Below are 14,889 nucleotides of genomic sequence, written 5' to 3'. Positions count from 1 at the left end.
GTGGGGACTTGAAGCGTGGTTTGAGTCACCGCAAGTTCAGCATCCAGATTTCCTGCATGGTACCATCTACAATTTCTAATACGGATCCAGCGCCCTAACTTAGGCTTTTTTCTAAGGGGGGGGGGAAGCATTAATATTTTGGGCCCCTCGAAAAGTTTTGGGCTTAGCGCAAAATTCGAAAATGGGCTCCTTCTTTCTATCTTTCCCTTACTATTTATGGGCTCCCCAGACCCTGTGGGTCATCCCACACGCCCCAGGGACCGTTCCATGCGTATGACAAATTAATTAAGGGGACAATATTGAGAAATTTCAAAGCCATACGAATAAATATTACTTCTAGGGCCCTAATAATACACATTTTTTACTGAAATGGGCCCACAACTCATTTTTGTTTTATTTATCTTTTGTGCGCTGTTTTGTTTATGTAATGTAGTGAACCTATTTGATGCTTTATTTATAATTTCATGTTCGTATCGTATATGGAGTAAGAACATTTTGTCGTAAAGTGGGCCCCCCCTCGAATGACGGGAAGATTCCCTGGGATGGCAATTGTGCCCCTCCTCCCCACAAGTTACGCCCTTGTACGGATCAGATCTTTCTTCAAACTAACTAACTCAACTAACCTCACTTTGAACTACTGTTAGTGAAAGGAAAGGAGTCCAATGTTTTCTTTCTTTTCTTTTACCTTCTCAACTGAGTGTTGTTGTAAATAGAAACTCCACCATATGGGAAATGCTTGAATAAGCTACAAAAATGTCATGTCAAATCTTATGTATAAATCTACTACAGGGGATGGAAGCTAAATATTATAAGAAACGGTACCTGCAAATACCGCTCACCCTTTACCTTTCGTGCCCTAACTTTTTGTATTCTCCCTAGCCTTCGCTCGCTATTACTTGACTCTTGCTCTAACACTTCACGTGACTCACGAAATTGTTCCTCATGCGCAAGTATATCTAGCGAAAGAGTGAATTCGCTAGTGCAAAAAACGCACGGAAACAATTTTTGCAAAACGTTACGATACAAATCAGGGTCAATGTCTAAATGACTACCGGTACTTTTCTTCGCTGGATGGAAATCTGAATAGAAATAAATAAATAAATAAAAGGGATTTTCCACCTCTGAAATGAAAATTGTCCTACCAGATTTTTGCAATACAGTGAGAACTTCCTTCTAATCAGTAAAATATGTTTCTCATAGATTTATGAGAAAAGTTAATGTTCTGCAACTTTTGCGGGTTTTCTCTGTATGTAGAAACATCATTTACAACAATAACAATAAGTTCCATCAATAACAATATATATCGTCGTCTGAGATTCAACACCGCGTAACATTTCACCAATTTTACAAGAGATACAAAACTGTTTAAAAACTAGCTTTAGACTTAATATACAGATGGAATAAGAGAGCGATTTGTCGTAATATAGGTGTACTACTTAACCAGATTGTGTGCCATTCTGTACTGATTCTAATGGTATCAAAAACTCAAATTCGCCAAAACTGGAGATACGCGTTGTAGAATCTCAGACAACGAGATATAAACTGAATACATTTTTTATAACTTTTTCATAATGAATATCAGAATTTTTTGCTTTAAAATTAAAAAGATTACACGGTATATTTGCATATGGAGATAAGTTGTGAATGAATATAATTGGTCTAGGAATTAATTCGTGCGGGTGGACAAGAGATGGCGCAACGAACGGAGCGTCCCACAGTTCCGTGTATCCACACATGTGTTGCAAACCCCTGTCATCGCGTATCGTTCGTAGTATAGGGCAGTGGATTAAAGCGTCAACAACACCAGTTTGTAGTTAAGTGAACATGGCGCAATTTGTGCCTAATAAAGTGTTTTTACGGGGTGTCCTGCTGCATTACTTTAACATGCAGAAAAGTGCGAATTACTTTAACATGCAGAAAAGTGCGACTAAAAGTGATCGTATTTTGGTGGAAGTGTATGGTGACCATGCTCTAGCTGAGCGAACGTGTCAGAAGTGGTTTGCACGGTTTAGAAGTGGTGATTTCGGCTTGGCAGACCAAGAGCGAGCTGGACAGCCAAAAAAAATTTCAAGACGAAGAATTGACAGCATTGCTCGAGCAGGATTCGTGTCAAACGCAGGAACAACTTGCAGCAGCATTAGGCGTTGATCAAACAACAGTCTCCAAACGCTTAAAAGCCATGGGAATGATTCAAAAGATGTCACATTGGGTTCCACATGAATTGAAAGACAGAGACGTTGAAAGACGAAAAACCATTTGCGAATTGCTGCTTCAACGACAGAGCAGAAAGAGGTTTCTGCATCGAATTATTACGGGTGATGAGAAGTGGATCCATTACGAGAACCCTAAACGAAAAAAGGCCTGGGTGAAACCAGGTGAACCAGGTCCATCACAACCAAAACGAGATATTCACTGTGCAAAGGTTATGCTGTGCATATGGTGGGATATGAAAGGTGTGGTGTACTATGAGCTGCTGCAACCGGGTGAAACTATGAATGGAGAACGTTATCGACGACAATTAATGCGTTTGAAGCAAGCTCTGGCCAGAACACGACCAGAATGGGAGAACAGACATGATAAACTTATTGTTCAACATGATAACGCTCGTCCACATGTCGCAAAACCGGTCAAAACCTATTTAGAAAATGTCGGATGGGAAGTTTTACCCCACCCGCCGTATTCACCAGACGTTGCTCCTTCGGACTAGTGTTGTAAAAAAACGGTTTTTTTTCTGTGAAGTTTTTTTTTCAATAAAAAACATCGTTCTTTTTCATGTTTTTTTTCAAATGTCTGTTTTTTTTCTGGCAGCTATTATTTATTGATTTATCTTGAAGATTATTGAAATAATCAATAGAACTTGAGTCGAAGCCCTCGTAACTTACAAATCGTTTGTTTCCTTGTACCTATACGAGCAAAATCGTGTGATTATTCCTTTCGGACCCAGATCATTTTTGGCGTTTTCCTACTTTGTCAGTTAGTGACTTATTGCTCAAAAACCATTTACCCTATTGATATGGTTAAGACCTTGTTTTTTAGAAAAGGAATGTGGCTATTTTTTGGTGTACGTTACATTGCAGTGTTGCGAGCGGGTGGGAAATTACTGAGGGAAATGTTGGGGTGAAAATTTACAAAAAATCCCCAACCGAATTTCAAGATTTTTTGTATCTAGCACCACTGTCGCCATATGGGTCTAAGTCACCTAAAAAAATTATTTGGTACGTTGACAAAGTACAGTGAAAACCTAAAGTCGCTGGCTTCCATTCAAAGAGAGAAAGAAAAAAATCTCTGTTTCCATACACATGAAATTTTGACACTTTTTACGCCTCCGAAGCAAAAACCGACAGATATGCCGGGGCTACAGCTTCTCTAATTATCCTAGTGAAACTTTTTATGGTGCGTTCTGTAGGCGAAAGAGAAGGCTTTCAGGTAGTGGTACATTTGTTGCAACGTAGCGAGCAAGAGGGAAACAATAGAGGGGAAAGGGAAATTTGCCAAATTTTTTACTTTAAATCGGGAATTAACTGTTTTGGCTGGAAACACTGCCATAAAACAGACGTAAAGTATCTGAAAGTAAACCTTCGTACTCCAAGAATACTTCCTACAAGTATCCTGGCGATATCTAACAAAGTAAGCATGATTAAAAAAAAAAAAATCTCATTCTACCTCAGAAATTCACAATTTTCTTACCATTTACAAAACATAGTTTATTATAAACCTCAACTGTACTTCCCCTAATTATTCTACCGAAACTTTTTATGGTGCGCTGTGTAGGCTAAGGACGAGGCTTTCAGATAGTGGTACGTTTGTTTGAATGTAGCCAACAAGAGGGAAATAATAGAGACAAAAGGGGAATTTTTTTCAAAATTTCTCCCTAAAATCGGAAATTAAAATTTTCTGTAGCTGGCAACAGTGCTAGCAGACACACAAACTATCTTAAAAGAAGCTTTGGTATCCCTATAATATACCCTACAAGTATTGTGACAATATCTAATAAAGTAAGCAGGTCATTAAAAAATATTTCAGTCTACCTAAAAAATCACAGTTATCTTTCCACTTAGAGAACAAGGTCTACTGTAAACCTTAACTGTACTTCCCCTAACTATCCTATTGAAACTTTCTATAGTGCGTTGTGAAGGGTAAAGACAAGACTTTCCGATACTGGTACTTTTGTTCCTATGTAGCCAACAAGAGGGATATAATAGACAAAACACGTAATTTTCCCCTAACATCTTGAATTAAAATTTTCCGTAGCTGACAACACTGCTACTAGACAGACGAAAACTATCTTAAAATAAACACTGGTACATTACTAATATATCCTACAAGTATCATGGCGATATTTAAGAAACAATGCTTTTAATTACCAAAAATATATTTCGATAAAGAGAAAAGTAGGGGAAAATCAAGAGTTAGAACCTTAATCCGAATTTTTCGTGCGTCCCCTAATTACTCCACTGTAACGATATGTACCCGAGTTTGTTCAGTAAGAACAAATGTTCGACTGGCGTAAGTTCACTTGCATTCGGACGTATAGGTACGGTTTATAACAAAAATTTCGAATTTTTTGCCCAAATTTAAGGAGATTTTAATTTCCGTAGTTAGCAACACTGCGCGCAAGCCCGTCCAATTGATGTCAACAATTAGGTATCCATCCGACGTATCTACCTGACAAGTCTTAAGGAGGTCTCTCTACAAGCTACAGTCTTAAGGAGCTACAGGGGAAAAGTAATAAAGAAAATTCGAAAATTTTCGAATTTTTACTGGGGTGAAATTTGAGAGGGAAATTCGACGCACAGAAGATAAAGAAACTAAAATGATAAACTATGGACCAACCATATTTGGCAAAAAATATATATACCGATATCTTAATTAGTGACCATACAGGAGCGGATTAAAAAATTGACACATCCGTATGTGCCACTTTGGCCACCTGGGCCCGAAAGGGTTACGAGTGTACATTTAATTACATTTTTTGACTACTAACTTGTGTTGTTGTAGTAATTATAGTCTTGACTAATAATAATATCGTTGTTGTAAACAATCACAATCTCTCCTTTTTACATCTTAGTTCCAATACTGATGCTGAGAAATGCAGGGTGTTTCAAAATGAATATCGGGGATTAAGTCTTCGTAGTACTTATTACATTTTATCTACAATTATAAACGATACATCAAATAAAAGAACACCTCAAACAGTTTTTGCTTCAAGTGTTCGATGTGAGCTTCATTCGTCACATGGCACACATTGAGTTAATAGGTGAGAAAGGCCCATAAACTTTCCGCCATATGGCACAAAACATTCAATTCACACAGACGGTTGCACTGTAACTACAGATTCAGTCTTTGCAAAGTTAAAACACACAAAGCTTTCTGGTCTCTAGTCTCCATCTTTACTACTTGCTCTTTCTAACGGCAGACAGAGGAAACAATGCATGGCATGCATGTGTACAAAACTGTTTGAGATGCTCTTTAATTTGATAATACTTATAATTGTAAGTTAATTGTAATAGATACTACAAAGTTTGAAAACCCTAATATTCATTTTGAAACACCCTACATTACTTCAAATTATGTCATCCTATATTCATGTCTTGTATGTACACTCATGTCCAAGATTATTGTCGCATGTCTATAAATATGTTGTTGTAGGAATATAATTTGATAACGAATCCGCCTGGTATTTCTTATAATGCTAGTATGTGTATAATCGGCAAAGACATGTATGTGGAAAATTTCATGTCAAAACAGCAGTAAATAAGAACAATAAAACGAAAATAAAACTTTCTTGTTCATTTAGCAACAGTTTCTTTTACTCTTTCTCATTTTCGTATTTATAATTCTTTTCCTTTGAAATTTACAACAAATATACATTTTCCGATTATACACATAGTATCAGTTTTAAAAGTACCCTGCAAAATTATTATCAAATTATATTCTTACAAGAAGACAGTTATAGATATGCGACAATCATTGTGGACATTAGTGTACATATCATCGGGCCGGCTGCGGCCCTAGGCAATTTGTCGCCCGCGCAATGACGTAATTTGCCGCCTAAATCTTTCTCCAGAAAGAACAAATCTTAAAAGTCACGATTTTAAGTATGCTACTCCAGCATGAACAACGAAAGGGAGGGAAACTACACTCGCACTCAGAAAGGCTTAAATACTTACTACAAATACAATATTGTTGTGTCTGTTTTTCTTTAATTATTAATCTATTATGTTAGTGAAAGATAAAGCAAATACATCTGAAAGATGTTAATGCTTTTTATAGAATTCAATATCGAGTTTCAATCTCAACATATCAGTTTGCAATTATAATGCAACTAGCTCTTTTACCTTATTTCTTGATTTTCCTTCTACATCTGTTATTTTTTTTAAATTGTTTCCACCTTCCATGATAACAATCTTATTTGCGACAAAGACAAGAGAAGCTTTCATATCAGAACTTTGATAACTAACCAAAGGGGACAGGCATTCGAGAATTGAGTTCCTGTATTTGACAACAATCAAGCACTTTATTCTGAGATATATTTTACCATTTGCTTTAGCACTGATCATGTGACTTAAACTAATGCGACCTAAAGATAAATTATGAGTGTAGTATTCAAATAGAAGGTTAGCTTAGTCAGCGGTGCCCATCCCCCTCATGTCCATGACGCACTCCCCTCAATTGTCTATCCGTAGGTGTTCTTCCATGAAAAAAAAAATCTTTTCGATTAATGTTTACACACCCTCAAGCATATTTATATAAATTTTTAACCCCCCATATATTTCAATGACGCAATTTGCGTCATAGCCCCCCTTGTGGGCACCCCTGGCTTAGTAAATTTAGCTACCATGATCATGAAGTCTGTCTCCAACAAGAAATATTTATTTTAAATAAAATACTAATGACAGATATTGCAGCCCAGTGCAAATGCACGTGTTGCACATATGGTAGAACCAGCAATGCATATCATATATCTAGTCGACAAATTATTTATATATGATAATCAGAAAAATATTAGTAGGCAAATTAGTATTAGTGTTTACCTTTAGACAAGTTATTTGCATTTTATACTGTCCGTGATATTATTTTCGTACTTATTAAAGGCCTACTTTCACGAAAAAAAAAAAAAAAAACAACAACAACAACAACAAAAAAAACAAATGTTCATCTATACTTTTATTTCTTCGTTGATATTGGTGAAACAGTACAGAAACACGGATTATTAGTAGGTACGCTACTCATATAAATTGTAAAATATTTGTACCGTATCAGTATCTAGTGTTTAATTTATGTTGCATTTTATGGTAATTACACATACATAAAAATACTTCAGACTTAAATGACGTAAGATACATTACAAATGGCTATTTGAAAAAAAACGAAATTTAGAAAAAAAACGAGAGGCAATGTTTTTTTTCTAAAAAAAAAACGTACATTTCTGAAAAAATACGAACGGTTTTTTTTTCTATTTACAACACTACTTCGGACTACTACTTGTTCGATTGCATGAACAACGATTTGATTGGACAGCGGTTTACTTCTTCAGAAGATATCGAAACATGGGTCTCTGACTGGATCGCTTCCAAGGATGAGGACTTCTTTCGCCACGGAATCCGTACATTGCCTGACAGATGGGCGAAAGTGGTGGCTAGCTATGGACAATATTTTTCTTAAGGTATTTATGTATTTTGTGTTTGTACTACAGCTTCAATGTGTGCGTACCAACCGCACGAATTAATTCCTAGACCAAATAAATATTTGATTTCAAGTTATTTGCAGCCCGTATAAAATAATACCATAATAAAACAAGATGTTTTTATTTAAGAATGGCTTTTCCTTCTCATGTATATTGAGAATACGTTATCAGCAGTAGAAAAAAGTGCGTTAGATACATATTACATTATAACCAATCACCCAACGTTAAATTTGAATGAAGGAAACTTCGACAAGAAAATGAAATGATTTATTTTAGTTTAACGTCCCTCGATTATGCTCTTTAGGATAAAGGAGAATAATGATTAATGAAAGTGAACGATTGTGCAATCATACCTAGGATCACATGCACCAAAGGCATGTGCGGTTAAAGAAAGAAAGAAAAAAACAAACAAACAAAGAACTGAAGTGAAGGGTAATATTTTAAATTGTACAAAGCGTGTGTAAATAGTAGCGATTTTCTTTAAATGTATTGTATATTGGAGTGGCCAAGGTTGTGAGTTAGTATGCGTATTGGTGATCAACAACATTTAAAAAAAAAAATTATTGCTGCTTTTAGTGTTTCCATTAGGAAAAAAAGGTGGGACACTAAGTTAAACAATACCTAAAAATGTGTGTGAAGCCCAAAGTCTTTATTTATTGCCTCGCGGTCGAAGGCTAAAGAATTGGTTATCGAAATCACACCACGAAAATAATCATTCGATTAGAATACTCAGAGCACATAAAATGTTATTGGTTGTTAAATCTTGTGCGTTAGATTAGTCTCTGTTATTGTTAGTACAAATAACGTATCCCATTGGATGATCAACTTCAGAACCTAATTTTGCACTTTTTATCTAGTTCATGTTGTCAAATATTTTGAAAATTTACAACCCTGTTCATTACAAATGAAAGTTCTGCCAAAATGTTAGTGAAATAAAATATCAAACACAAAACGTAAGAAATATTAATAGATAGATTATCAGTGGTTAAGTACAAACTGTCATGCTAAGCTGTAGCGTCATGTTAACATCACAAACACTTTTCAGAATCAGTCAAAAGAGCGGATATCACTAACATGCAATAATGAATGCACAAGTACATTCTGTCAAGAAAGTGCCGGGAATTGTACATTTACAAAGAATGAAAGGGAGTATTGAAATTCTTGTCGCTACGTTAGCACAACTGCCCTCTATGCTCACGCGGAGTTTGAGCACCATCTGTCAGTTAGTTTCTTTACAGTGCTCCATTTGTCAGTTCATCGCAAGTGTGTGTGTGTGTGGGCGATTTTTACAATGGACAAAACTATCGAACAAAGAAACTATATGAAATTTTGCATTGCAAATGGGAAAAAAATAAAATCTTTGAGTCTTACGTTCCGCGGTTATGCTAAAGGAGACGGTGATGATTAGTAATGAATGAAATGGTGGAATGAAGAAAATGGGACGAAACGAGAGAACCCCGAGAAAACCCACACACACAGTGTTTGTCAACCACAAAGTTCACTTGGCGGGGGCTAGGATCGAACCCGGGACCCCAAGCACCAGAGGTGAAAGCTCTACCACTAAGCCACCGCGGCCCACATTGCAAATAGAATTAAGTGTGCTGAAGCGCTGAAAATGTTACGCAAGGATTACGGTGAATAGACTTTATCAAAAACACGTGCGTATGAGTGGTACAGTGCATTCAAAAGCAGTCGAGAGGTGGTGGAAGATTTGTCTCGCTCTGGTCAACATCAACGTCTTCAACTGAACTTAACATTGCTAAAGTAAAGGTGACTGAAAATCTTCGTTTAAGTCTGAGAGAGATAGCCGCTGAAATCTGTGTCTTACGAATCAATTCGGACCATTTTAACGATTGTTTGGACATAAAATGTGTTGCCGCACAACTAGAACCGACGTACCATCTCACAAGACTATCATTGTGAACGAATTTCTGGTCAAAAACTCAACAAATCTTCTCGAGTAACCACTGTATTCCCCTTATCTGGCTCCGGCCGACTTTTTTATCTTTTGAAAACTTAAATTATCACTTTGAGCCACCTGTTGTCAGTCGATAGAAGACATCAAAGAGAATTCGCGACGAATACTGAAGTCGATTCCGCAAAATGCGTTTCAAAAATGTTTTGATGATTGGATTATTCGCTGGCTTAAGTGTATTATTTCGAAAAGGGCCTACTTTGAAGGCGATGCAATAAATTTGGATGAATAATGCATATTTTGTGTTTTATTGACCGATTTCCGGTACTTTCTTGACAGAATGTACAAGCGAATTAAACGAAAAGTTGACAGGGGCAACAGTGATCATGTAGGCCTACAGTAAACAAGGACCAAAGAATGTAGTTAGGAAAATAATACAGGTATCGCGCGAGTAGGAAAAAAAAAGTACACTTCTTTGTGTTGTGAAGTACAGCTTCTGCTAGTTGGTTGCCTTCGTTATACCCTCACCCTATACACCACACGACTGCCTATACAGTATCCATCCTTTCGTCTTTAGCTTATTATAATTTACAGCAAACACGATTTCACTCATTCAATCCACAGTAACTACTTTCTGGACTTAAATAATTTCTGTTTCAATTATCTACACGTTTCTTTGCAATTCGTTAATCAGTTCTTTTGCTTCAAATTCTTACAGATAATAAGAATAAAATGTTGTAGACTTACTATTAATGCGTTTAATTTGGTTATGTTCCTAGTTTGTACAAATACGGTAACATAATACGCATAGATGATAACAGAGTACTGTTTTATTTTTTATTGGTGTCTACAAGTGTATCTAGCCTATGTCAATTTGTAAAATAACTTATCATTGAATAAATTTGCTTAAGTTCGCTTATTGCTAACTTAAGTTTTGATTTCCATTTTGGACGCAAAACATGGCATATTTACGACTGAAAAAAAATAAGACAAATCATCTGAAAATCATATAACTTCAGCATTAATAAGATCCAAGTTGCGGCTAATTTTGTTTTGGTTTATCTTTGTTTTGCATCTAAGCTGGTCGAAAAATGAACTTAATTCTGGAGAATACATTTTATGATATTACCTTTTTGTACTCAATTGTTAATTAGATTGTCCTTCTCACTCACTGTTCCGATTGTTATGATTCGTTTACGTGATTCATAACATACTCAAACCGTAAATGATCGGAATATTGAATCGTGTTTGCCATAAACTATAATTGCTGCTGTCACTGTTTAATTCGGCGCCCTAACCATCTGTGATACTTGTATCGATATATTCCCTTAGGCGTAAATTCCCTAGAGCAAGCAGCATAATTCATAACGCATAATGATGATTCATCTTTTTCGCAAATATATTAATTGTCTATCCTTAAGTAGACATGCGCCTATTGTGCTTAGTATCGAGTTCTATGAGGGGGGCGCGGTGGCTCAGTGGTAGAGCGTTCACCTCTGGTGCTCGGGGTTCCGGGTTCGATCCCAGCCCCCGCCAAGTGAACTTTGTGGTGGACAAACACCGTGCTCGTGAGTTTTCTCGGGGTTCTCCCGTTTCCTCCCACTTTCTTCATTCCACCATTTTCACTCATCTCTCATTATCACCGTCTCCTTTAGCCTAACCGGCATAACCGTGGGATGTAAAACTCAAAGATTTCATTTCGAGTTCTATGCTAGGAAATATACGTGAAAATATGAACTTTGAAAGGATTGCTCGTGAAGGTCAAGTTTGGGCACACCACTCGAAATAACTGTTGGAAAATTATAATTCTTTCATTTAATTTTCTTCGTATTGTTCTACAAAAGATTTGCGCTGGGCGACATGATATTATCCCATTTAGCATACATAAAATTCAAGGAAGCCACCAAAAGTAAATGTTGAAAAATTACAATTTTTTTTACGATTTGCGTATAAATACGGCGTCTGGATATATGCCATAACTACAGTGCAAAAAACAAAAAATCAACCCTGCTAGTAGCCACTAAAATGTATGTATCCTATCTAATAAAGTCAGGGCAGGACGAAGCTAGTGAGCCGTGCAATAACACGGGGGTGCATCCAAATTAAGCAGGCGCGTGCTTTGGGAATGATACGAGTTTCTATACCACTTGTCATGCTTTCATACTAGTAACGCTCCACTTGTAAACATAAAACAGCTTCTGTACACTGTTGAAAAATACACCGCCTGTGGAAAGTAGGACATTTATTCCGAAGTTGGTCGTCCGCCTGGTTTTTCAACAAAAAGCATAATAACACCTACGAAAATTTAAAAATCATCAATTTTTAGGGGTTAAGTTTAGAGTTACCCCTCCGCTTTTTATAAAAATCAGGAAAATTTACAAGAGAAATGAGGTAAGAAATGATAATTTGAAGTTTTTATTTGACGTTTAGGAATGTAAGTTCGGCAGGATAGTTATGTTTAATACGAGAAAAGATATGTGGAAGTTAGTACTATTTGCCGGATGCGGAAGCATTCGCGGAAGGTTTCAACAGCATGGTGCTTGTAAAATATGGCGAATATGGCGAACAGGTGTAACGGATGTGCAAGAATAATGAAGAAAACCTTTTAAATTTTTGTGAACCCCACGGAGTACTGAAGTCAAGTGAAATGTAAAAAATTTTAATACTTTGAGCACTGTTTTTTGTATGTTGCAAAGTCCAAGGGCACCTTCAGACTGGAGGGGCAACTCTAAACTTATGCCATTTTTAGGATCGCTTTAAGAGGATATAATGGAGTAGGGTAAGGTAGGGTTACGTTAGCTTAGAGTTAGAGAAGTTTTGACCCATTCTGTTAAAATTAATAGAGTATATAATTTCTCGTCTCTGCATAAAATACCAAATGGAGCGTCTCTGCACACCTGCAGCTATGTTCAGAATACAAATGCTCATTAGTTTTCAACAATTTAATTATGTGGTAACCTTGTGTGAAGTAGTTCCTTCCGTTTGCCAAATAGTTCCACGTTTATAACTGCTTATGAAAAAATACTACAACTTCTGTTCTCTTACATTTTCAAACAAACAAACTAGCAAATTACCCATTTTTTCCCGGTAAATTTTCATAATTTTGCTAGAAACGGACGACTAACTTTGGAACTTAACCAGAAAATAGTATCTAATACAGTCATCTTTTATATGCATTCACTTATTTTATCCGTCGTCAAGCACTTGTAATGATTTTATACTATTAACTTTACACTTTTAAACCTAAAATACAGCTGTATTGCTTTGTACTTAATTGTCGCCTGCAGAAATTTGGGCATTTATTCCGAAGTTGGTCATCCGCCTAGATTTTGGCCAAAGTGTAATAATTAGTTCCTTTCTGTACCAGAGTTTAATATTTAATTCACATAGTATTGTCAAGCAAGCGTCAGCGAATGAAGGCGAGTTACAGCCCCGCAGGGCACGTTGTTTGCTGTCTTTATTACAGGAAATGGGAAAGGGGACCTGTGTTCTTGAACCTTGCAGCCATGTTGGTTATGTTACCGTTACACTGAAAAGCAACTTTCTCCACCTTTCTTTACAGTTATTTGCTTAACGCATTTTCTACAATTTATTTTCAGATTTATTAAGCTATGACTTTGACTTACTTTTAATAGATTTTCTGATTGTCACCAACAATGTTTACAAATGCTCATTATATTTGCATAATCCTACCATGAAGTCCCCCCCCCCCCTCCCTTGCCAAATAGTTCCAATCTTAGAACCGTTTATGTAAGAAAATAAACAGAACTTTCGTTCTCCTTATACATTATCAAACACACAAATAAGCAAATTATTAATTTCTTCCGGGTACATTTTCAAAGTTTTGCTAGAAACGGACGACCAACTTTGAAACCCGAAATTTGTTACGTCTTTTCATGCAGAACATTCAATTTTATCTGTAAATTTTCCAAAATGTGGAGTGCCAAAACCTGACCAGTACTGAACTGTTATGCTTCATGAGGTCTAAATAGTTGACAACATGAACTAATTTTCATGAATTTTGTTGCAATAATATTTCCTAAAATATACTTAAAAAATCGGAATTGATGTAGACCATTCCCACACTCTAGTTCACGTTCACAACGGCCATCCAGTCTGTGGGAATAATTAACATCCTGCCCGATAGCTTCTGAAATATAACATACCTAGGACTACGAAGACCTATTTGCTTTGCTTTGAAATCTGTAATCTTTTGCTCCAAATGTTCCATGAGATCAAATTGTTGAATACCGCCTTGGTTGCTATCAACGTTGAATATTCCGCAGCCTCCAACCAGCAGCTTTTCTCTACTTTTAGATGGATATGCCATTCTGTCAATAAACTCCTTTAAACTCTGATTAACGAGTATATGACTGTTTTATGTTATGATAGAAATTTGTTTCCAATAAACGTTAATTGATTCCGTTTTCATACTTACCTAGGACCGCACGGTTCACCCGCCATGATTTTTGTTTGAAGTAAATAAACTGGTTGCTATAGTAACTCAGTGTTGCAATACAGATATTTGAACTGCTATATTTCCATACACATCGCAAAGTACAAGATCACGCACCTCATTCCGTACAGATTTGTTTTAACGAAGTAAGAAATTTTCGTTTTAATTTAAGATAGTCGGCATTGCAGTAACAATTTCTTATTGCATCATTTGGATTGCCATTCACAAATATTTCAAAGATTGGTACGAATTGAGGCCTCTCAAGTTTTATATAATCAACTAAAATATCAAAATAGTACCACAATCTCATAACAACACTTATTTTCAGTTTTGATTTCAGGATGATTTCCAGCAACTAATTGAAACAAAATGAACTTTGTTTCATTTACCTAGTATACATCCTAAAATGATGATACTCTTGATGCTTAACATACCGGTAATACAAAAATATAGGATATTAAATACGTATAATTTAAACAGTAGTGGGATCAGTGGCTTAACTAACAGACCCGCAGGCAGTCGTTCTTTCAGAAAAAATATTCCGGGGGGCACTTCTGGTACTATTTTATTTATTATTATATTATAGATGTATTATTTTGGTCTCGTCTGGGGGACACTCGAGTGCCCCCCAGAAACATGTCTGGAAGAAACACTGCCCGCAGGGCCTGCAATGTTAGGGATTCAGAGCAAAAAGGGACCCACTTAAGTTTCGGAGGTAGGACCGCGATATATAGACGATACTTTTAATAGGATAGCCAGACGGCTAGGAACAGCATTTCGGAAGCAGCGCGAATTGTCGGATTTTCGCGATCTGCAGTGTTTAGTTCTTAG

At 36.4% G+C, this 14,889-nt stretch overlaps 1 protein-coding gene across 2 annotated transcripts in view; it reads right to left on the bottom strand.

Annotated features, from left to right (window-relative positions):
* LOC145672035 (uncharacterized) overlaps positions 1-14,075 on the bottom strand; it is a 99,609-nt gene extending 85,534 nt beyond the window's left edge. Inside the window, exon 1 of one of the 2 annotated variants that reach the window (XM_081741240.1) lies at positions 13,769-14,075. In XM_081741240.1, coding sequence (XP_081597366.1) covers positions 13,769-13,932 — 164 coding nt within the window. In that variant the 5' untranslated portion in view covers positions 13,933-14,075. The remainder of the gene's footprint in view (positions 1-13,768) is intronic. The other variant, XM_081741241.1, reaches the window with a different exon arrangement.
* Positions 14,076-14,889: the final 814 nt, after the last annotated feature.

Source organism: Thermobia domestica, chromosome 15 (assembly GCF_964235325.1).
Source record: "Thermobia domestica chromosome 15, izTheDome1.hap1.1, whole genome shotgun sequence".
NCBI lineage: Eukaryota > Metazoa > Arthropoda > Insecta > Zygentoma > Lepismatidae > Thermobia > Thermobia domestica.
The sequence above is the reverse complement of the archived record's forward strand: the minus strand, read 5'-3'. Positions and strand labels throughout refer to the sequence as shown.